The 23,890-nt window shown below is 41.3% G+C and overlaps 1 protein-coding gene across 3 annotated transcripts in view; it reads left to right on the plus strand.

The window, feature by feature from the left end:
- Nucleotides 1-1,755: 1,755 nt before the first annotated feature.
- Nucleotides 1,756-23,890, plus strand: part of LOC144013573 (signal peptide, CUB and EGF-like domain-containing protein 3) — a 118,389-nt gene continuing 96,254 nt past the window's right edge. Inside the window, exon 1 of one of the 3 annotated variants that reach the window (XM_077512629.1) lies at nucleotides 1,756-2,197. In XM_077512629.1, the coding sequence (XP_077368755.1) occupies nucleotides 2,098-2,197 (100 nt within the window). In that variant the 5' untranslated portion in view covers nucleotides 1,756-2,097. The remainder of the gene's footprint in view (nucleotides 2,198-23,890) is intronic. The other 2 variants (XM_077512628.1, XM_077512630.1) reach the window with 2 other exon arrangements.

Here is a 23,890-nt window from a genome sequence, read left to right on the forward strand (position 1 = left end):
TAATGTGGCAGAGGGAAGCCGGTGCCGTGATGATTATAATTTTTTACACGGCAGGATGCTGCTTGAAAACAATTGTTTTGTCACTCACGGCCCCGTAAAGTGGCACACTCGCAGTGTGGGTTGTGCTTGCGGTTATTGAGAGCTTTTGATTCATGGAACCCGTCAAGCCTCAGTCCTCTTGGGGGTGATGGTGAATGTGCAGTGCTGCAGTGGAGTGCAGGACTGACGTACTGATGGCTGCCAATGAAAACTATGTTGAATCTTCTCAGCTTGTAAACTCCTCACATGTTGCTAGTTTCACGTGTCGTTTAGGTACAATCCGGCCCAAATGTGCTCTGCTGCTTTCTGGCATGGCGTTAAGAGAGAAATGTGACAGTGGAGCTGCATCTCCTCAGTATCGCACACCGAGGAACAGATTATATGGTTTTTGTCAAGGTTCTGGAACCAGATGACACAGAACGTAATTGCTTTTGGTGATTATCTAAAGCTTTCATCACTGTTTCTGTAAACAATTACTGATTGTTCGCCATATCACCTGAGGAATTAATTCACCTTGATCTGGATTTTAAACAGCTGGAAATGTTTCAGCGTAATAAACTAATTACAGCCGGACTTTTTTTTTTTTTGTAATTAAATAATTCCCCCCATGGGCCTTTTAGATAATGTACGTTAAGAAGGTTTCAGTTCTTCGTGGAGGAATTGTTCTGGGGCCCAGATGACCTTGGAATGATCGATCAATCTACAGTCTTCCCTCGCTATAACGCGGTTCACCTTTCGCGGTCTCGCTGTATCGCGGATTTTTTTTTAACTCATTCACTGCCTTTGACAAGTATACTTGTCAATTGTATTTTTTAGAGCGGTGCTAAATGGGGGCGAATCTGAGCATGCTCCACTGTAAATATCAAACTTGGAAACAACTTCACTGATGCCCAACCACCGGTAGATGACATCATAGCCCCATTTTATAGGAAATAAACACAGTTTCAGAGTCCATTGGAGAAATGGCTGTATTTTGGCAAACCTACATTTTTCTGCTGTCAATTATAAAAGAACGGGGCGGGACAAAAAGTAGGGAGTCTATTCTGTTATTTGGTAGATTCGGTTTATATATAATTATTGAATGGAATATCACGTGAAATGTAAAAATTTTCTATAATGACTGGCAGTGAATGAGTTTAAGTGCAATTTTGCATATTTTTTTTTTTAAGTAATATACCAATTTTATAAAATTTATGAAGTTTTGAACATTGTCAATGTTTGAACAAGAGAGAAATGTGACAACATGTAAATGCCTCAATGAGAAAAGTGTATAAATTGTGCGGTCGGGGATTTTAGAGCCTTAAAACATTTATAAGAGTTGTAAAACATAAAGCTAACTACTTCGCGGATTTCATTTATTGCGGCTATGTTTTGGAACCTAACCCCAGCGGAAAACGAGGGAACACTCTATCTATCTATCTATCTATCTATCTATCTATCTATCTATCTATCTATCTATCTATCTATCTATCGAACTACAGCAATTAACTTTGTGTAAATGAACGCTTCTGCGCATGTGTAATCAGCGCTCGCGACAAAAGTCAGGTAAGCAGCACCTGCATAAAGCTTGTCGATTAAAAAGAAGAAGAAGAAGAAGCAGGCAATCCTGTGTTGGAGGGGAAGGGAAGAAGAAGAGCTCCGAGTGCATCGCGGACGCCTCTCTCCTCCCCCTTTTCTTGCCAAGTCCGTCGCACGGCTCCATCTCTCTCTCTCTCTCTCTCTCTCTCTCTCTCTCTCTCTCTCTCTCTCTCTCTCTCTCTCAAAATGACATTGGTCTGCCTCGAAACATGATAACAGATAAGTCTTCCTGCGCTCCGCGTTGTCGGACAGACCGCAAATGACGACAACTTGAAACTAAAATAAACAGGCGTAAATACGGGTTTTCAAAGAAAATAGCCATATTTTTTTTTTTAATAAAAAGAAAAAGGGGGGTTCGCACTGGTCCGCGCGCGCCCACGAGGAATAACAAGAGGAGAATTTTGTGACGCGCACGCGCTCCGCGGTTCTCCCGCACCTCGTCGATCTTGGCCAAAGTGCTCAACTGCAGGCAAAGTGAGCATGTATGTGCACGGCTTGATACGAGCTAGCCTTGGATTTGTTGGCTTCTGCCTGGTCGCCTTTGTCCAACAGTCCGCTTCAGGAAGTAAAACCAGCCAAGGTAAGTTTCACCTCCTCCACTTATTATCTAAGTGCAGCTGCTGTGGGCTGTTTTTTGTTTGTTTGTTTGTTTGTGTTGCCAAACTGCAGAGTGTCCTTTTAAACAAACGTGTTTGATGCATTGCTAATGACGGCATTTAACTGCTCTCCCGCTGAGCTACTGAACACTAAAAAGTACACAAAGTAGTGGAACTACTGTTTAAAAACACGCAATTCATGTAGGTGTGTTTAGGCACCACATGTTGAATCGAAGCAGTCGACTCCCCTATTTTGCAGTCAACTCAAATGAAGTTTGCTGTCATTCCAGTGCGTGACTTTGATCTTGAGCAGTGCCAACAGTTATGTTGCATAGGCCATCCTACAGACTAGCAGGAGGCATTTGTCACAGTCCAGACAAGTATTTGACACCTGGCTGTAACGCACACACGCAGGAGCCTGTGAGTGTCAGACACTGCAGCTACAGTGCCGAGTTGCCCCGCCGCCTGCCCTCTTGCTCTCTTGTCCTGTGAGAAATGCTCCAGAGCACACAAGCGGGCCCGGCCTCAAACCCCTCGATGGCCGACACCTTGCAGGAACAAGCGAGGCACAGTATTCCACCGTGATCCCGTCCCGCTTGGCCCCTCGTCACTCCATGTTCCCACAATACCAAATGCCGAGCCGGGCCTGCCAGAAGTATTTGCATGCAAAGAAAGACACATAATGGTTTGTGTGCGAGTGTTGATTGTGGGTTGGTGATGTTTCACACACACAAAAAGACATCTCTCGCGCTGTCGACAAGGCAAAAAAAAAAAAAAAAAAAAGGGGGTGGGTGACTATTTTGCACCCTGGGTGGTCTGCCCCCCACTTGTGGGAAAACTCAATATTTACATTTTGCAATTAGAACGACTTTTTCTCACTTTATTTTCCACATCAGTTACGCGCTTCCTTGTAGCGTGGAATACGGTCGCATGAGCATTGGTGTGAAATGGCGGCGTGCACCTGTTTGTCGGTCACCAGTGAGCAGGGAACCCATCGGACTCTGGGCCGAAACTAATTTTGCGACTAAGAAACATTTTGCTTTGACATTGGCGCCGCTGACAAGTCTACAAGCTGGAAGGCGTCTTTTTTTTAAGAAAGGCCCAATTTGTCAGCTCAACACTTACTCAAGGCTGACAAGCATCTTTGTCTTTCATCAATGTCAGACTAATCATGGCACTCAGACATAAGTCATTACTCAGAGGGTGGGAAGAGGCACAGTGGAACGAGGGAGGAAGAACTCGAGGAGAATGGCGGAGAAACCGGAGAGATTAAGCGTGGCCAGACGGAGGAGCGAGAGGCTGGACGAGAGCCGCCGACGTCACGGCAAATCACTTTCCTTCCAACGCAGTCAGGAGCGCTTCGCTAATGCGCCGGCACCAAGGCAACGGTTGGTGTGGGCCTGACATGTTGCTGTGCTTGGCTGTGTTGGTGTAACCTCTGCTCCGGGGCTTGGGGGTCTAAAGACACGGGGCCGGCGCAGTGGGGAGGAAGGCCGCGTCGAGGTCCGGTCACACTGTGGGAACCCAGCGGCCTTGGCAATATGAGAGCCCGAGTGACGGGGCCGCTTACCTAGAGATGCTGCCTACTTCCCTCCACTCTGGAGAGGAGACGAGAGAGCGAGAGGGAGGGAGCCCACCAGCCCACCCACCCCCGACATTCACTCACCCCTTTCCTTTTGCACCCAACTCTTGCTTTGTTTGCTTTGTCTTCGCTTCCTTTCCTTTGCATTTAATGAAGTAGCGGCGCTTTTCCTACTTGGCCATAGGGAAAGCCAATGCCACAAAACAAGACATTTTGCATATTAAAAAAAGGGTTGGGACTTGGCGCCTTTGACACTGATCATTTCTGTGAAGATAATGAAATCTTTTATTACGTTTGAAAATTATGGAAATGACCCTTGAATGCAACAAGAGCACAAAATGCGTCTTTTTCTCAAAGAAGCTTGACTCCTTGTAATCAATAAGTACAGCCTCCCACCTACACACCGTGTCCCTTTGGTCTTGAACTTCGTAAAACAGAAAATAAAAAGAATCACAAAGACTTTGGTCTTCTCCTATCATCGTCTGTGTGCTTTGTGCAGTAGCCGGGGACGCGCTTGTGGAGGTGTTGGCTGAATTGTTTGACTTTCTCTCGCAAACAACACAATGCAAAAAGTCTGCCTGCCAAGTTGAGCTGGGAGATGTGGCTCCAAAGGTGGAGTCAACCCAAAAAAATCTTTACAATAAATTACGTTGTGCATCCCCGATAGTCTAAAACAAGGCATTCTGATTAATATTGTGTTTTATTGTGGAATATTAAGCAGCACAATCTACTCGTTTTTATCCATATCAGGGGGGCGGCCATTTTGCTAGTTGCTGTCGACTGAAAATGACATCACAGTCGCTCAGACAACAACCAATCAAAGCTCACCTGTTTGCTGAAGCTGACCCATGATTGGTTGTTACCTGAGCGCTGAACAATTGTGATGTCATTTCCATCGTCACCATCAGTCATCATAAAAACAGGTGGATTTTACTAACCTTGCTCTCGCAAGATGAATTCTCGCGGTATTTGTGAGTTCACAAACCCCGGAGAAATCTTGTACCACTCCTGTTGATTTCCGCCGATCCGAACCACGGACTAATCACAGGCCGACATTGTGTTTGCGGGCGGGATATGCAACTGTGACGAAACCAGGAAGCTAGCGCCGACGCCGGAGCTAACAAACAAACCAAACATGGACGAATGGACACTGCAATTAATTCTGTTCTCGCAGGATGACTCACCGTTTCCTTCTTGAATGTTGAACAGCGAGAGGCGCTTAGTGCATTTCTAGCTGGTAAGATGTTCGTGCTTTCCCCCCCTTCGGCAAGAATGAAGACGAAATTTTCACCCATGGCCGTGATTCGTTAAAACAAACGTGTAGAATGACGCATCGTCCAATCAGCTCTAATTATTGTACAGAATTTCCTGTTGGATATTGTGGAGAACTCACTTGGAAATTGCCAGGTTAGGATTTTGCTGCTTAACTCAAATTTCACAAACACAATATTAATCAGAATGCCATGTTTGACTATTGGGGCTTCTTACAACTGATTATTGTTAAGATTTTTGGGTTGTCTTCACCTTTAAATCAAAGTCTGTTTTATCCCCCCAAAATTTGATTAGAATTGATTTACGGGATTTGTTTTTAATTTGCCCTACAACCAAGAACCAGTTGATTAAAAGTTAAAGTTATTCTTCTTGGGAAAAAATGTCCCCCTTGTAAAAACGTGCAAACATTATATTTCTTAAGTAACGTCTTTTAAATTAACATTGTTAAATTAACATGGGGTGGCATGGCTCAGTGGTAGACTGGTTTTCTCCCAAGTCCCAACCCAGAGGTTATGTGTTCGATTCCCATCCCTTGTGTGCATGCCGAAGTGTCCTTGAGTAGGGCTGGGTATCGATTCAGATTTCCAAAATCGATTCGATTCAGAAGGGCCCGATTCGATTCGTTATTTGAAGGAAAAACACTCCCGAAGTCGATGCTAACTTCCTGTTAGCATTTGCTAACTTCCTGTTAGCGCTAGGCTAGCGATGTTTTAAAAACGAAGCACATTTTGTATTTAAATGTACAGTGGATGTCATTCTTAATGTTGCGTATTTAGTTTTACAGTTAACTCCAACTGTGGTGTCATTAAACAGCTAAAAGGACACTTTGGGACAACAGAATAACATACGCTATACACTTGCTAGTTGCTAATGCTACGCAAGCAAAATGGTGCATTCAGGGTAATTTCACAGCGTTGGAAACTTCGGCTTTCTTTGATAACATTTTAAGGGGAAAACAATTGGCCATGGTTTTATGAATCGATTCGATAGGAATATCGATTCGATATCGATATATCAATATTTTAGAGCCAGCCCTATCATTGAGCAAGATACTGAACCCCCAGTTGCCCCTGATGCTGCATCATCAGCAGAGATGGCCTGCCGGCCTTCTTTGTTTTCACACAAAAAAAACAATGTGAATCATTATGCTAATATTGTCTGTTAACTTGAATTAATTTTTCAGTTAAAAAACAAAACAAAACCCTGACCCACAAATGAAAATAAATACCAATTAAAGTGTGTCATTGCCCAGGCAAGATGACAATGGTGATGTTTTCCTCATTTGGATTCTTTCTGGCTTTTAAGAATTGTAAGCCACGATATTTTTTTCTCCCCAAGATCACCCACCTCACTCTATAATCTGCCAAATGAAACCAGATGAGTGTCTAACCTACGCACAGCCTTCTCACCAAATCAAAGTGCTCTCTTGTGCCAAGAAGCTCGTCTAAAGTCTGTGTCTGCCTGTGCGTGCGGCGCCTGAGATGCCTCGGGGCCGCCCTCGGTCACTCGCCGATGATGAATGGGCCGAGGGGATCAATTGGGCGTCGCTTTACCCACTCAGCGCACACGCTCACAAAGCATCTGCCTGCCAAGTGCCACTGTACGTGTTGTTACACAGCAGCCGAGCGAGCGCAGAGATGATTATCTCGCCGTTACTTGAGTGGCGAGCGCACTCGATAACAATTCTGTCCAAGAGCGATGATGTGTGATTCACGGCGAAACTTTGATCAGTGGGTTTGTGCTGAGGACAAGCCGGAGTGTACGGCAGCGATGAGTGATTGGAGACGGGGTATAAATGATTGCACTTCGCAGGCACAAGTGCTTTCTCTCCCACAAATGAGGCTCCTTTATGGAGAGCATTTTGCTGATAGCATGGCTTCAGCGAATTGTGCAGTGTGAGGAATGAGCTCCATGTTTGCAGGCACGAGTCCAGTGACATCCAACAGGCATTTATTGTGTCGCTACTTTTATCCGAAATGCTGGAATGTGTAACCAAGACGTTTTCCTCTCTGCAAATATGTGTTAAAGATGCCGTCCTGAAGCTATCGGACTTTTACACTGTAATTTCATTCATCACTTGGTGTAATTAATGCTCATTTTTATTATAAATAGCTGCTTATTTAAATGTAAGAGTTTGTCCAAAGGTGTATTTTTAATGCTGCATTTATAGTCTGTCATTTTGAAGTCAGATCATCTACTTGTTGGACTATACTGTAATACCGATAGACCAGCAAGGTCACCTCATGATGCGTCACTGCAACATTACTGTTCAGAGTTGTGTACAAACTCTACAGCTCATTAAAATGAGTAGACATTGATCATTTCCAGACATGACGACATAACATACTTTTGTTGTGCATTCATTGGCTTCACTCCACTTCTTTCAGCTTGAACTTGGTTAGTTATTTTATTATTCCACAAACAACACTAATGTAAATCAACGGAATAATATAAAGGCTTGCAAAGGAGTGTGGCAGACAATGATTTGGAAATAGAAGACAAGGCTGTGTTCCTGCTTTTTAAAAGACAATTTTTGTCTAAATAACTTTGGCTCGTTTGTCAAGAAATGCACTTACAGTGCACACTCATATGTGTATGTGTATGTGTACAGTACAGGGTTTCCCCAAGAAAACATAACTATAGCGTGGTGGTCGGTAACACATTCCTCATTTGTCAACGGGGAGATGAGTGGACAGGGTGGCCCGTGACATGCGGTGACTATGAATCAACGGATGGGAAGTGGATGCTAAGCCTGGTGGCAAAGCATGGCGGGCCAGCAGCCTTTTCAACCCTGCAGTATACTACAGTAGGGCCCGACCGATTAATCGGCCGCCGATTATAATCGTCCGAATATAGCACTTTTCAAAATAATCAATAATCGGCCCAAATTTGGCCGATTGCTCTACTGTTCGTAGTACCAACACAACAGTACATTCAGAATGGTGTCCTTACACTTTTTGTCCACTGAGTGGAGCTGTGACTTCATTCAATCCTTGAGTCTTCTCTGTAATCTACCAGTAACCAGACTCAACACTGCCAGACGTCAGGTAAGTTTGTACAATGTTTCCAAATTAACAGTGGCTCAACATGTTCATGTGTGCCTGACAAAACGTGCTTTTGGGCATCTGTCTAGCTTTTCGTTCACGGCGCATTGCTAATAAGGTTGTGCTAGGTGGCTAACCTAGCTTCACAGTTGTTTCTGTGTCTGTTAGCAATAGCATCGCAACCCTGTAGCAGAAACAACATAACTGGCACTTAAACCTATTTCTCATTGCACTAATAAAGAAGGGCACTATTCACATTTGAAATAAGTTATTTTTGTTCCGGAGGTAGTGCGGCACAAATTTATTTAAATGTTGCATATTTGAACTTGAAAAGTTGTGGAGTAAGTAGAAAAATAAAGGCTTGTGTGAACAACCATCTCACAGTTCCCACTTTACAAGTTAAGTCGTTCTACCTGCAGGAACAAGTGCAAAACAAAACGAGGTATGGCTGAACTCATTTATTTGTATTTTAGTTAATTTCTAAGAGGTTTCATGCTTTTTTTTTTTTTTTTTTTTTTTCATGTTTTTGCACTTAAATTATTCTGGTTTAAAATTAAATACTGAACAACAAAGTATTGTAAAACAGTCAAATGTTATCTTTGATTCATTTATTTGTTGTAACCCACGCAAAACAAAAAACAAAAAACGTGTTTGTATTTTTTATTTATTTTTTTAAGAATTAATCGGCCGATTAATTGGTAATTGTTTTTCCCTACCAAATATCGGTATCGGCATCGGCCTCAAAAAATGCATATCGATCGGGCCCTATACTACAGTATATACATGTACTGTATCGCTGGCGTCCAGCTGAAACCTTGTACCTCCAAAATAGATACTTTATAAAAGTAGATTAATAACACAGGAAATTGATAGAGGGTGTGTACGTGTATGTAAAAATGGGCGTGCGTACGTGCGTGTGGGGTTGTAAAATTCTCAATTGAAATAATGGCTAAACAATAAATCACACATAATGGAACTGTTATTTGTCTGCAATGCCAATCACCATAAAAACCCGTTTTAAAATTTGTGCATGAAGAATCAATTATGACCAACAAATTTACAAAAATAAAAATGATTATGTAGAATGTACATGAAATTTACATTTTAAATGACACAAGCAATTAGGATTTTCCTATAGTACATGAAGCATAAAAACATGTCTTATTTTACATTTAGCTTGATTCAGGTAAGAGCAAATGCCTTTTATTATTTTTTGGCAGGTGTAGATGTTAATATTTTATTATTGGGACTGTACTCAACAATCAACTGCCACATCTCGCTAAGCTACTTTGTTTTTGATAAAACGCTGTTGTTGTTGTTGGTACTCCATGGCAAGGTCTAACCTTTAAATGTATGAGAAATTAAAATGTTTTTATTTTTTTGACAGTAAAGGTTGCTGACCCCTGCCCTAGCCCGGAGTGTGTTGGGTGGTCAACCGTAAATCTTGCTTTCAATAACGAGGTGCACCCAGAGTTCTTCCGTACAAATTCAAGACTGGAACTGTGTAGCATCTGCGGGTATATTTATCTTCAAAACTTGGGTGTGGTTGTAATAACCTCGGGGAAATGAGTGGTAACTATTCGTCCTCGTCCGTTTCAAAGCCATCAATCTTTGACATCTTCATTGTCTAAAAACATGTCTTATCAATTTATCACTGTCGACTGGTTCAAAGTCTTCATGCGTGCGTCGTCTATCACTTTTGTCATTTATTTCATAACTGCGTCAGCCATAAATGCTCGGGAAAAATTACAGGAAATGCTACAAAGGCCCACGTGACCCTCACGTGGACATTCTGATGCGTTTCATTGGCTAAGAAACCGAGAATTGGGGAAATGACGGATCTGCTTTCCCGGCTTTAAAGGTAGAAAAGCGCAACAGGACTCCCGGCTCTAGTGGTAGAAATGCGGTAATGCGCTCCCAGCCTAAATGGGTTCAACTGCTTTAAAAAAAATAAATAAATATGTCCACTGCAGAGACAGCTCTTGGCTCGAAAAGGAAGTGCATTCAACAATTAGGGACAATAGACCTCAAGGCTCACATTTAGTTTTGAAATTTGTGTGAGCGACACCAAGTAAAAGGCAATGATTAAAATGACAGTAAATCCAGCAGGTCTGACTTTTGAGGGCCGTGTGAACGATCGACATTTTGTGCCGCATCCCAAAATGAACAGGCAGCCAGTTCAAGGACGACAGTGACTGGCGTCAGTGAGGGAGGGAGCGCCGAAAGTATTCAAACGAGCTTGTTTGTTTGTGGAGCTTTAATCTGAACAAGATGTTCCAAATGAGGCCTGGGATGCGTCTCTGTGCTGTGGCATTGTGGTTGAAATGACAAAAGTCACTCCCCCTGCTTCCATCTTCTCCTCACCCTGTCAGTGGGCTTTGTCCTGCGTGCAGATGCGACGGCGTGCTGACAGCATCCCCGTCGGTGCCGGGGGAGGATGGAGGTGGTGTTGACGGCTCTCTGTCCCCTCCGGTCTGAAACTCACCTTCCAAAAACAGCCCTCTCCCCTCCAACCCCACCACCGCTTACTGAGGAATCACTGTGCCGCTCCTGGGCCAGCTGCAGCAGATCATTAATCCTCTCAACCCCTCCGCCCTCCCTCCACCGCAGAGCCCACATTTGTTTTTTCTCTTACTCACTGATGGGACATGTTGAGGATCTCCAAGAAATATGAGCGGGGCTGTCATCTTTGTAGGCCCGCTTCATCCTCTTTCTCTAGCTGTGACCTGTGGGCTGAAGAATGGAGCCGTGTCGCTCTTTGAGCAGAGGCGGGGGTCAGAGAGGGACGTCATTAGGCTAGTCTGTAGTGGTCAGTGATGTTTGAGGGGGTTGGGGGTCACACAGAGCCTTGTTTACAGACTGTGTGTGTTTACATTCCTGATGGCGAGCGCCAGCTTTACTGTTGGAAGTGAAAGGAAATGCTTTTATTCTGCTGAGTAATGGAAAATACAAGCCAATACATCAAGGAGTCCACATGAAAAAAGACAAGTTATTTATTTGGTGGGTTCTTACCAGTGCATTCAAGGCGGTGGGAGGGGGGCAATAGAAATTAATTTGATGTCGTCAATGGAAAAGGCATGGGAAATAGCTGATCCACAGGTTGTTATATCTGTACTCTGTTATGGACATCTTCAGCTAGCTAACTTACTAGCTCAGAGCATTGAGCCATAGTAGCCACTGTAATTGTGTGTCAAGTTGTTTTGCATCAAAAAGATGAGAAGATTTTATGTGAAATATACCGTAATTGCTGGACTATAAGGCGCACCTGATTATAAGCCACACCCACTACATTTCTAAAGGAAAACGCATTTTGTCCACACATAAGCCGCACCTGACTATAAGCACCTCCAAGCTCCCAGCGACGCTACACATGGTAGCATGCCATTAGCAGTATGCTAAAACATACGCTAGCACATGCTAGCGCTAGTTTTTAAAAAGGCAGAGAGCAATAACAATGTACTCACGTTGCAATCACAAGTCCCTCAAAGTCCTCGCCTTCTGTATCCAAAACAAACTGGGCAACTCCATCAAACACACCAGGCTCCATCTCATTGACGTGCGCTCCTCGTTCGCTCCTCATTGAACGTCACCGTCCCCTTTCTCTCTCTCTACCTCCCCACGCTCGCTTTCTTCGCATATTAGTGTCAATCAAACAATTAACTTCAAGTGGCTCGTTAAGCTCTAAAACAAACAAAAAAGAAAGAAAAACAAAAGAGGACATATGCTAACTGAACATGCACATTAACTTAATGGCAGAAGTTCGCCACTTCTTTTCATGTATCCTTCCGCCGATGGCCTCATTCACAGTACAAAATAGATCCCCAACGATATCAATGTGAAAATAAATCAATTTCTCGATGGGAAATCCTCCCAGAAAGAGAAAAAGATCAAATATTCTCTCGCTTCCAGTGTTAATTTAATTCATTTTATAACTACAAATGCTTGTTACGGTTCAGGATGAAAAATTCATATATTAGCCGCATCACTGTATAAACCGCAGGGTTCAAAGCGTGAGAAAAAAGTCGTGACTCATAGTCCGGCAATTACGGTAATCTGCTGACAAAAAAAATGGACGGGGTGAAATGGTTGTCCTGACTAAAACTAACTAAAACTTTGACAGTTTTTGTTGATGAAAACTAGACGAATAAAATGGCGTTTTCTTGGACTAAAATAAAGACTAAAATAGATTTATAGTTGACTAAAAATGGGACAAGGTTGACGAACTGTGATTAAAAACTAACAAACATGACTGAAATTGGACTAAATTTAAAAATTGCAGAAAAAAATTAACACTAGTGGTGACGCAAGCAAAAAAAAAAAAAAAAAAAAACCGCTGCAAGCATCTGTTTGAATTAAACTGATAAAAATCAATAATCACTTAAGCATCTGACATTAGTTTCATATAGACGCTTGCTCATTTTTTTTGACTGGCCGCAATGAAACTAAGTTCTATTTCGGCCCTCATTGTCAATCCATTTCGCAAGTGACAAGATTAGGGCCCAAACGATTAATCGGCCCATCTAACATCAGTAAAACTCATCGGCAAATTGGCCGATGTTTGCAGATTGTTTTCCCCTTCATGTACCCTAACCATTTACAGTGTTGTACACAGAGAATCTTCTAACTTACTGCACAGAAAACCATATGAAAACTTTGATTCCTTCATTATCGTGTACGTGTATCGTTTAAAACAGTCATTCAGTGGTTCTGTCAGTAACTCATGAATTTTGACTTTTACAAGCAATACTTTGGTGAGCTTTGTGACTCATGCAGAGGAATTCACTGGGATGTCATGATTTTACACACAGCCTAAAGTCACGGCTTGTTTGAAAAAAACATCCCACAACATAGTGCAACATAAATCAAGCGTATGAGACAGTTAAATAAGACACACATTGAACGGACTACTGGTAACACAAACACATACAGTATACGACAAGGATTAATGTCCTTTTAACTTCAATGCCTTGCCTTTTGAAGGGAGCGTTGCCGCCACTAACTCGCGGAGTTGAGATGCTACTGTATCACAGCAGTTCAAGTGCTTGTGCTTTTATCACTGCTGGTGCATCCTTAGCGCATTCATATTAGCATTAGCAGCTAGCTTCATTGTGCCATCAATCACCGCAAGGTGAAAGCCATTGATCAAAAAGTTGGTGTCACTGTCTCGTGCTGTACCGGACATTCGGGTTTAATTGGTGGAGTATTCTCAAGAATTGGTCGTGTATTTTTCTATTTTTACTTTTTTCTATTCACTTTATTTACTACTCGACACACACTGCAGTGTTTATTCGACAAGAAAAAAAATCTGCTGATTTTTCTTTCTGTCTGTCTGTCTGTTTGTCTGTCTGTCTTTCTTTCTTTCGCTTTTTCTGTCTGTCTGTCTGTCTGTCTGTCTGTCTCTTTCGGTCTGTGTCTCTTTCGCTCTTTCTTTCTTTCTTTCATGTCAAGTATGTCGTTATATGGTTAATCTCACCCCCCCCGCCCCCATTTTTCCCCCCTGCCAAATATCCTAATCATAAAAATCCATATTTGAGCCTAATTAATGATGTACATGGTCCAGGCCGGTTTGGGAGAAGATGTGATGCGTTAAATTGCAGATAGCTTTGACACCTCTTTCATTCATCATTCTGATGTTTTCACTTTCATTAATAATGAATGATTCAATTCATAACGTCTAATAAAACAGCGCTGAAATGATTAATCAGTTTTTGAGTGAATAATAACTTAGATAATATCGCTGGTTTGATAAAACTAACAAAACTAATGAGTTTTCATATATTTTGTTGCATAAATTAAAAACAGTGATCTAAATTGCAACACTGTATTACAAGACGGAACACAAAGTCTAACACATTGGCTTCCTTTTAATAAAAGTGATCTGACGTTTTCTACTGTATGTGTCACAAACGTAAGATTTGAGGCTTAAATGCAGCATGTCTCCAGTTCTTCAATGTAACATTATAGAAAGTGACTGCCGCTCTGTGAGAAGCACCAATTAACCACTTAATTTGTCACTGTAAACTGGTGTTTGTTAATTGTGCTATCTCGGGTTTTAAATGAGATGCCCATTCAGTCGCTTCCAGTTTCAAACGTCCGCTTCACAACTCGCACAGAGAAGCATTCACTTTATAACTGGCTTTGACAGGAAACAACTAAAAATATCACACTTTTGCTGTAATTGCTATGTTGCCATCTTTATAGTTGGTACCGTAGCTGGCTAAAGTGACCGCCAATGAATATAATTGCTGTGTGCAGCAGAGAAAGTGTCATGTCAGTTAACTCCTGATGTATAAATATAAGGTGTACAGCTGGACTAACTGCCACCCTCCAGCCATATAAAATAAACTGCATGAGGATTTATTACGGAGGACACGTGCCAAGGAGGATGGAAATTCCTTTGCATGTTACAAATTAAGTTTGTCACTCCAACTTGAGCATTAGGAGAAATATTTCTGCTCAATAATTCTGTATGTTACATATAACACTTGGTATGTCGTGCTATTTTTCAATATACTGTATGTATCATTCATTTAATTCTTCCAATAAATGTTTGCCATTGCCTCAAAGCGCTTTACATTTTGACGAGACAAAAATGCTTTCCCGTGGCCTCTTTCAGTTGGGTTTCTCTTTTGAACCTCCTCTTCAGGTGGCAAAATGCATTCTCTATTGCACGAGTGACAAACCCGAGGCCGGCGGACCAGATCCGGCCTGTCACATTATTCTATGTAGCCCATGAAAGCAAATAATGTGTTAACTTCCGTGACCAAAATTGACCAAAATTTCAAATTGTTGCGTGTGATAAATTTAAATAATAATTTGAAATAATTTTTTCTTACCCTTTTTGAATAAACTTGAGCAATAATTAACAAACTATTATTTTTATTTGTTGTGTAAATGCAATTAAACAATGAGGTGATTAAAAATGTATTTGGTTTTGCTGTCATAATGGCCCTCTGACAGAAACCGTAACGACAAAGCGGCTCATAACAGAGATGAGTTTGACACTCCTGCTCTATCGGGTTAAGATCCAGGGATTGACTTGGCCAGTCTAAGACCTTCCACTTGTCCCCCTGATGAAGTCTTCTGTTGTTCTGGCAGCGTTTTGGGTCATTGTCCTGTTGCGTGATGAAGCTTCACCTAATATGTTTGGATGCGTTTGCATCAAAAGCAGATCTTTTCTTTCTACACACTTTGGCCTTTCTATCACTTTGGTTGATGTTCATTAGTCCATAAACCGTTTGTGGCTTTCTCTCTGTACTTTTCTGCAAAATCCAATCTGGACAAAAACACACAAGCTCAACTGTGAAGAATGGTGGAGGTAATGTCATGACTTGAGCTTGCATGGCTGCTTCTAGAACGGACTCACTAGTCTTTATTGATGATGTAACTGTAATGATGGTAGCAGCAGAATGACTTCTGAAATCTATAAAACTATTTTGGCTGGCAAATGCATTCAAACTAAGTCAATCACTAGATGTTGACCCAATAGCGCATGCATTTTACCTCTTGAGGAGGAGACTCGAGGGAGAAACCCCCAGAAACAATCAAGAACTGAAAGGCTGCAGTAAAGGCCTGGAAAACCATTTCACATGAAGAATCTCTTTTGAAGTCAACGGGTCGCATGCTTGATGCTGTTATTGCTCTAAGGGTTATTCCACCAAATATTAAATCTTGATGGCTTTAAGTTAATTCCAAAAGGCTCACATGAAAAATCTGGATGTAAATGCCATGAAGTTAAAACTTGAATTCGGAACTTTTTTCTCATACTCACCTTTTGATTTGAAATCCAAATGCCTTCAGTATACAACAAAACCTTCACAATTGACCTTGCCAATCCAATATTTTTGGCCAGTGATAAATTCGTTGTTGAAAAATTTTTGGCTTATTTTTCGTCACAATTTTTGTTTCGACGAAAATTATAGGGAAACTAAAAATGAAGCCATTCATTGAGACTATAACGACAACTAAAATTGACTGACAAGACGTCATCTCCCAAAAAGTACTGGAAATTCAATTGAAAATAGTGCAGTACATTGAAAAACCACCATTTGCAGTACATTTAATAACCAATTTTTTTTATTTTTTTTTTTGAATGACTTGCGGTTTGTCTAACATCAGTCACTGTCATATCAGCAGATAACTTTGCCCATAGGCCAATCCAAGAACAGTATTCTTGAGAATAGAGTCTCCGTCATTGCCATAGCAACCACAGATCACTTTTAGTTGTCTAAGATTGGTGGACCAGCCAGGACATGTTAGTGTCACTGTTGAGAGCTTCAAGACATGATGTGACAAAACAGGCAAGTGCATTTTTTTGGCTTCGGCTGTGGCTACTTTTCATTTTATGTATTTATTTAAAGTCACTTGTAAACTATTAGATGAGTTGTGGAGCAGAACCAAATTGTCATTCTGGACCTTTATGGAATCAAAGGTGAGCCTTTGAGCTTTTGGCCGCAAGCGCATCTGGAGCAGCACCAGGAGGTCACAAAACATCAAACAGTGTACAGTCTTTCCGAGTGACACCATGCTGCCTGCAGTGTTTGGTCGCAAACTGACCTGCAGGCAATTACCACAGGCGCCACACTGAGGGTTGTCTCTCTCTCTCTCTCTCTCTCTCTCTCGCTCTCTCTCTCTCTTTTTCCTGAAGTAAATCTCTCCGAAAGGCCATCAACACGTCCTAACTCTGGTGTGTCTGAAAGTGGCGAAATGCTTCAGTTCTGGCTTGACATTCGCACCCTGGCGATCAGACAACTAAACATGCTGACCTGGCACCACCACTGCCCGGAAGGTGCCAGAGCAGATAATGAAAGATTAACTATGAGCCCAACTTATACAAAACTCTTGACGGTGATCATCATTGTACATGTTAAGATGATTTGTTATGTGGGTGATATATTGGTTGATTGTTAAACTGAACAGATGTTTGCAAATGAAGTGAGATGGAGGATTTTATGTTGAAATAAACACTTTCTTTTGGATTTAGTGCTGATGATTTTACTTTGTGGATGAGCTTAGTTCTGTTTCATACATTTTATTTGAGTGTAACTCGAATGACTGTGAATGTTTTTTTTTGGGTTATGAAATCGGGTATTTTATTTCTCTTTATTACTATTAAGGCTGAAACGAGTTCTTGAGTAATTTGAGTACATCGGTTTAAAAAAATAAAAATAAAATAAAAATAAAAAACTTTTTTTTTCTGCCTCAGAAAAGAGAGAGAGAGCGAGAGAGAGAGAGATTTTAAATTTTTTCCCCAAATACCTGGTTATTCGATAAAATTTTCAGTAGGATATCCAAATACCAAAATATTCGATAGCTGCAGCCCTAATTACCAGTCATCCATTCATTGGATTTTGGCTTTAAACGAGGCAAAAGCACAGCTCAGGTGACAAGTAATGTTTTTTGGCAAATGAACATCCACAGCTCTAAAATTGAATTGGCATGTTTCTTCTTTATTTTTTCTTCATGTTTGGTGGACATAAGCAGGGAGGGCTGAGGTGTTTGAAGCTGTGATCACAGTTTTCTTGAACGTCAGTGGTTGTGATTCCTAAACATTTAGTGTGTGTGTGAAGGATGAGTGTAAATATCCCGAATGGAAGCAGATGATATTTTTATTCACAAGGCTGGCCGGACAGCCAACAGTGTGGCCCTTCATTAGCTCAGGGGAATCGAGACTGGAGTGCGGTGGGGTGGCGCGAGATGCTAAATTTTGTATCCGTGTTGACGTCTGCCTTTAATCAAACCATTTTAGGGCATGGTCGGCGGCTCCGTTTGTCTTCACAGCTTAAAAATCTACTTCTTTTATAAGATGCACAGCCAGGCGCGGTTCATGTTTTCTTCCTGTGCCTCCAAATTCACTTGTTGGGTAAGTAAGTGGCCAGCAGATCCGTTGATAAGTGATATGCATTGATGCCTCACATAAAAAAAGTTTCTGTATTCAGCTTAGATCTTTCTATGTGGTTTGCATGTTGGCCCTGTTTAAGCATTTTCACTATGAATGTGTCAATGTCACTTCGGTGAATGACTGACCGGTAAATACCATTCCTTGTTGTACCTGACTTCTCAGCCTCAGCCTAATACATATATCTACTTGCAGAAAAGATATTAAAGAGAGAGCAGTAACTGTCAGTTTATTCCAGTTTTCCTAAAGAAATCATCTTGACAACAACACCACCCTGTTCAACTACAACTCTAAGCGTCGTGTAAGTGTGGTGCTGGGATGGATAATTACACTTTTTGTTCCTGAGTAATTATGTGTATCAAGTGTAACCAGGTGGTTTGATAGGACGTTAGTTTTTCCGACGGTCCCCAAATTCATCAGCCCCGTTATATTCCGCCCCACTCTGTTAGCAAGCTAATCAAGCTGATGTTAAACATGCCGAGCAGTCGTCACTTGTTGGTTGACCCTCGCTAGGTAAGCACTTTATTACTTTTTAGCTTGGAATTTAGAGTCTTTTATTATATTCGTGTTTGATTTTACTAGGAAATCTCGGAGTGGTCTTGGCGGAAAGTTGCTCAGTTGAAGCGTCTGGATTGATGCTACAACTAAGGTACATGAAGTGTATGTCGTATGTTGATCGATTGTGTACTTTGGCTAATTGGTGTTGTTTTGTTGCAGCTTGCCGCTACTGTTTAGCCAACTCTCATTCATTGGTACATAAAGCTTTTGTCCCTTTTAGCTAAAATGTAGTATCTTAACATTAAGCACTTTAAAGCACTGATACACTTTGGCTAGTTGTATTTGTGGTATGTAATTTTGTTGTTTTGTTTCCTTACTTGTTTTGTTTGGCGTGAATTACTAACATTTTGATTGGATTTCAATATACCCCAAGTTTGCTGTGTTTTGCTATACCTACATCTACCTTTAGCTAAAGTTTGTCTTTTAAACTTGTGATTCTAATAAAGTGTCTATTTCGTAATTTTTAACTCCACTACTTAAGCACTTTACATGATGTAAATTAATAAAGTATTGTTGCCACCACTTCTGCTTCTTTATTGCTGCCAGATCGGTCCCCACTATATGGGCTCGGTTACACAAGGCAAAGCAGAGAACACCTTGTTACTCTCCTGTTGCAAGAAGCTTATGGAAATGGACTCTCGCGTCCAAAATACTACACCCAAATCTGTCTGTGTGCATATCATGAGTAGAGCGACACCCAAGGGTGTCCCAGCTTAATGTTATTTTTGCACCTGAAGGAAAGGTGATGGCTAAGGGGAGGGAGGGATGGTGTAAGGTTGTGTATTGGGTGTAGGCAGTTTTGAGTCTCAGCGCTCAGTCTCAGTAAACATGGCCCTATGTTTGAACTGTACACCTAAAGGCCCTCAACTTCTCCCACACACTCACACTCTCCCTTCCGCATCCTATTCCTGCTAACACCCCCACTAGTCGGCCTTGCTAAATACGCTTCTTATGCCAGGCCAGGAGGAAAAGCAACTCTTAAAAAGGTCTCAGGTCCGTAGCGAACAGCTCATAGCAGGAAGCTCAGACTTGCACGTGGTAATAACCAGCATTGTGAAGTTTACTTCAAAAATGGATTCCAATAGAGTTTACTTAGTTTACTTTTTTCAATTTCCATGGCAATTGTGTTGTACGCTCTCTTAACACAACACTACATGTCTGCGGTGACGAGTATGTCTTCCTCCACCATTCCACCTCTCCCAACTCCCAAGAAACTGTGGAGTGTTCGCCACTGAAGGGAAGATAGAACCCTAAACACAAGTTTACACATCTGCGTATCGAATTTTGTTCGTGACAGAAGACGCATGCATCGGATGCGTTCTGTCTGAGTGTGCCTGACTATGTCACAAATGAGCAATGGCGGACTACAGGGTTGTTGCATTTGTGCTTACAGTGTAATACTTGTCCTGTTAAATACAATGGATAGAAGAAATCTTACACACCCCCTGTTCAAATACCAAGTTTTTGTGATATCCTCCTGACTACCGGGAACAAAAATATTGTCCAATCATGTTTATTTTGATATTCCCAAATCTTTGTGAAGTAACTGGAATACTGAAAAATAAATTTTTGAGGAAAAAAAAAAGTTTTAAATTTTAAGCTATGATGTGTCTACTAGAGAGGACATTTTTTTTAAACTTGCAAGTAGGATGAGGGTTGGGCGCTGTCTGTCTGTGATTGACAGCATCAGTGAAAACTACAATCTGTGTCATTTCTTTTTTTTTTTTCATTGCTCTCTTGTTTTTGTGCGTATGTGGATGTGTGAGTGCGCGTATGTGTGCTTGCGTGTGAATTCATGTAAATATGTACTCATTAATTCACCTAAAACCTAATAAAAATCCCATTACCCTTCACCTTAACCGGATACTTCAGAGTCGGGAGGTTCAGAAGGTCAGGAGACCAGAGGAATGGTTAAAGAAAAGAAAGATAAATCAAAGTGAAATCCAGCACCAACTAAGCACCTGCTGCCATCCACATGGTTTCAAAAAGAGTCTTACGCCAACCCCAGAAACATCTAAATTCCAACAAATTAAGGTGATCTCAAGATACCAGAGGAAAAACTAAAGAGAGGAAGGAGGGAAGGATAGATGAAACAGAGTGAGATCCACAGACACCAGCACATCCAATCTATCAAATTGAATTCCAGCACCAACTAAACACCTCCTGCCATCCACATGGTTACAAAACCAGAGTCTTACGCCAACCACAGAAACATCTAAATTCCAACAAATTACGATCTCAAGAGATCAGAGGAAAAACTAAAGAGAGGAAGGAAGGAAGGTTGGATGAAGCAAAGTGAGATCCACAGACACCAGCACCCACTGATTAAACGAGCAGTGGGAGGGAGAGGCAAATTCTGTTTGAATTTCAGTAGATGCTGGTGTGATTGATCTGGCATGCATAAGGACTGCTACCAAAGAGGGGAGCCGTCGACCGTGGCCCAGGAAAACGAGCACGGCCCCCTCAGAATCCCCAAAGCTGCGGCAGTATCAAGGCACAACCCCCCACGCCCCCTGGGCGGCCACCGGCCGGCGAGCCAACCCGGAGCCCCAAGCCCAACGCCGCAGAATGAGGCCCGGCAGGCCCCCACCGGCCCCCCAGCCAACATTTCTTTGCTAAACAAACTAACCACATGCTATGCTAATAAATCTGCAAACTGAAAATTGATATAACTATGTTTACAAACGCTACTATTTCAACTCCAATACTAAGGAGGCGTGTACGAGACTGAGCCAGTGGGTGGCAGAGTGACGAGTTGGGGGAAGTCTGAAACTCAAACAACTGAACTTTATTTGGGAGTAATCAGAGGCACAAGTGGTGGCAGGTGTGTGCTGACTCCCATCTTATTCATTCACCGCCAGCCATTTACAAAGCAGAGTTCCCCATATTGCCAGCTGTTTTTGAGCATTTTGACTGATCTTTCAAGATCCTCAGATTATACTGTGCTTAGGTTGTGACAATATAAGCACTGAACCCACCAAAGAAAGATTAGACTGTCTTCTTTCAGCAGAAAAAAAAAGTGGAGAAAAAAGAAAAGCTACAAAAATAAACGTGCTAAGCAGAAAATGTACTTTGACTGTAATATTTGTAGCTTTTGTGACACCTCAAACTATAAAACAACCAAAACAAGATGGAGAAAGGCAGATATACAGCTAAGAAACAGGTCATGAGCACGAGTTGAACCATCAGTGGCGTTTATTTACATGGTGTTCTGACTCTCTATGAATGTGTCATCCTTTCTCACAATCGAGACACTCATTTTATACCACCATCTCTATACCACTCTGTTTGAGTGTGAGATGCCTAAACTTGAAGATCATAAACCTTGCTTTTGAATAGGGGTGTGACGACTTCTTATATTCATTGTATTTGTGTCTTGACATGCAGTGTCAAAATTATGAAGTAATTCAAAATGAAGATGCCTTTGGATCAGACTGGAGAACAAACAGTTGATCATTACATCACGTTCATGGAGGTCCGTTTGGAACTTTCTCACCTGAACATGAAAACTTTCATAAACTAAATAAAACACTTTCACTTTTTCCTAACCAGATGGGTCATGTTTGACTTCTACTCTTCCGTAACTTTCTTGAGTCTGGAGTACTGTATGCAGTTATATTTGTACCGAGTATAACACATACCAATGTTTTGTTTATTGAAAGGAAGTTTCTACCCAGATAGCAAAAGATGTTTAATCAACCTTGAATTAGGGTTAAAATGGATGATTTTTGGTTACGGTTGAAGATTGATTGGTCAATCAACATTGATTCAACAGCATTATGTTAACATTGAAGTTTGTGTTTAAAAGATAACATTGAATCAACGTTGTATTTTGGTTGAATTAAAACGTTTGAAAGGTCAATGTTTAATTAACGTTGAATCTATGTTTGCCCTTCTGGTTTTTTTTTTTTCCTTCAGCTGAGAAACGGACTAGGAGAGTGGGAGGGGAAGTATTCTGGGGACAGGTGTGTGGGTCGGGGGTGTTAAGAGTCTTTAAACATTTCTAATAAATATAAAACATAAAGCTAACTACTTTGCGGATTTCATTTATTGCGGGTATTTTTTGGAACCTAACCCCAGCGGAAAACGAGGGAACACTGTAATTTAAGTGTTATAATTCAATGTAAAATCAACCAAAGATACATGTAGATTCTGATTTAGATGATGGTTGAAACAACATTGATATTGTGTGATTTATGGTTGAAAAGAAAACGTTTACTCAACATTTTATCAACCCTGCGCTTTCTGTTTAATTTAAACGTTAGAATTCAATGTAAACTCAACCAAAGATGCATGTAGATTCTGATTTAGATGATGGTTGAAACCACATTGATATTGTGTGATGTATGGTTGGAAAGCAAATGTTGACTCAACATTTTATCAACCTTGCACTTTCTGTATAATTTAAACGTTAGATCTCAACGTAGATTCAACACTTAAGCCGAACTATATTTCAACGTTGATTCAACCACATTTTGCTATCTGGGTAACGATCATCATTTTACAGTTTTCACAAATTTTTCATCACAGTCAAGTCATCAGCCATTGTCTTTTTTCCCCATATAATGCGGAAACACACCAGTTTTGTCCGATGCTTAACAAATTAATGACACCACCTGTCATAAGTACGAGAGGCCACTATTTAGCGTCCTGAATGGTTTAAAGCTTTCAATGTTTTTCTGCTTTGAACAAGAGTGATTAATTTCACATTGAATCCATATATTGCACCCACATTTTTGCTGACTCACTAGCTTTCTCTGAGAATTTTGAAATTAATCAAGCATAACATTCAACTACTGTACTGCTGTACTTACCATTACTGCTTAGAGGTGGATGGAAAAGAAGGGGGGGGGGGCTTATGCGGAAAAAAAGAGAGCGAAAAAGCCAAAGATACTCCCACAAGTGCACAAGCGTTAGCACTAGCTAAGAGCTAAATAGCGGACAAGAGGAAAAGACTGCGGACTATATAGCGGACGAGGAGCCAAAATGGGCGCACGAGGCCAAAATGGCGGACCGGGCGTAACCGTAGTAAAATCGAAACGCCTTAAGTCGAGTGTGCCTTAACTCGAGGACTCTCTGTATAGCTAATATATCTTAAATGTGCTGAAACAAGGAACGTTTACGGCATCGTCATGGAAAATTTTCCGTTCTTTGGTGAAAACTATTTTGACCAAATATGATTGGGTTTTCCCCCAACATCCCTTTCTTCTTTGGTGCTTTTTGTGTGTTTTGACTTTGTTTATTCGTCCTTGTCCCAATGCATTGGCTTCATCCTCTGCTGGCCTAACTTGTTCCCAACAAGTATGATTCGTCAACACAAAAG

This window comes from Festucalex cinctus, chromosome 2, assembly GCF_051991245.1.
Source record: "Festucalex cinctus isolate MCC-2025b chromosome 2, RoL_Fcin_1.0, whole genome shotgun sequence".
Taxonomy (NCBI): domain Eukaryota; kingdom Metazoa; phylum Chordata; class Actinopteri; order Syngnathiformes; family Syngnathidae; genus Festucalex; species Festucalex cinctus.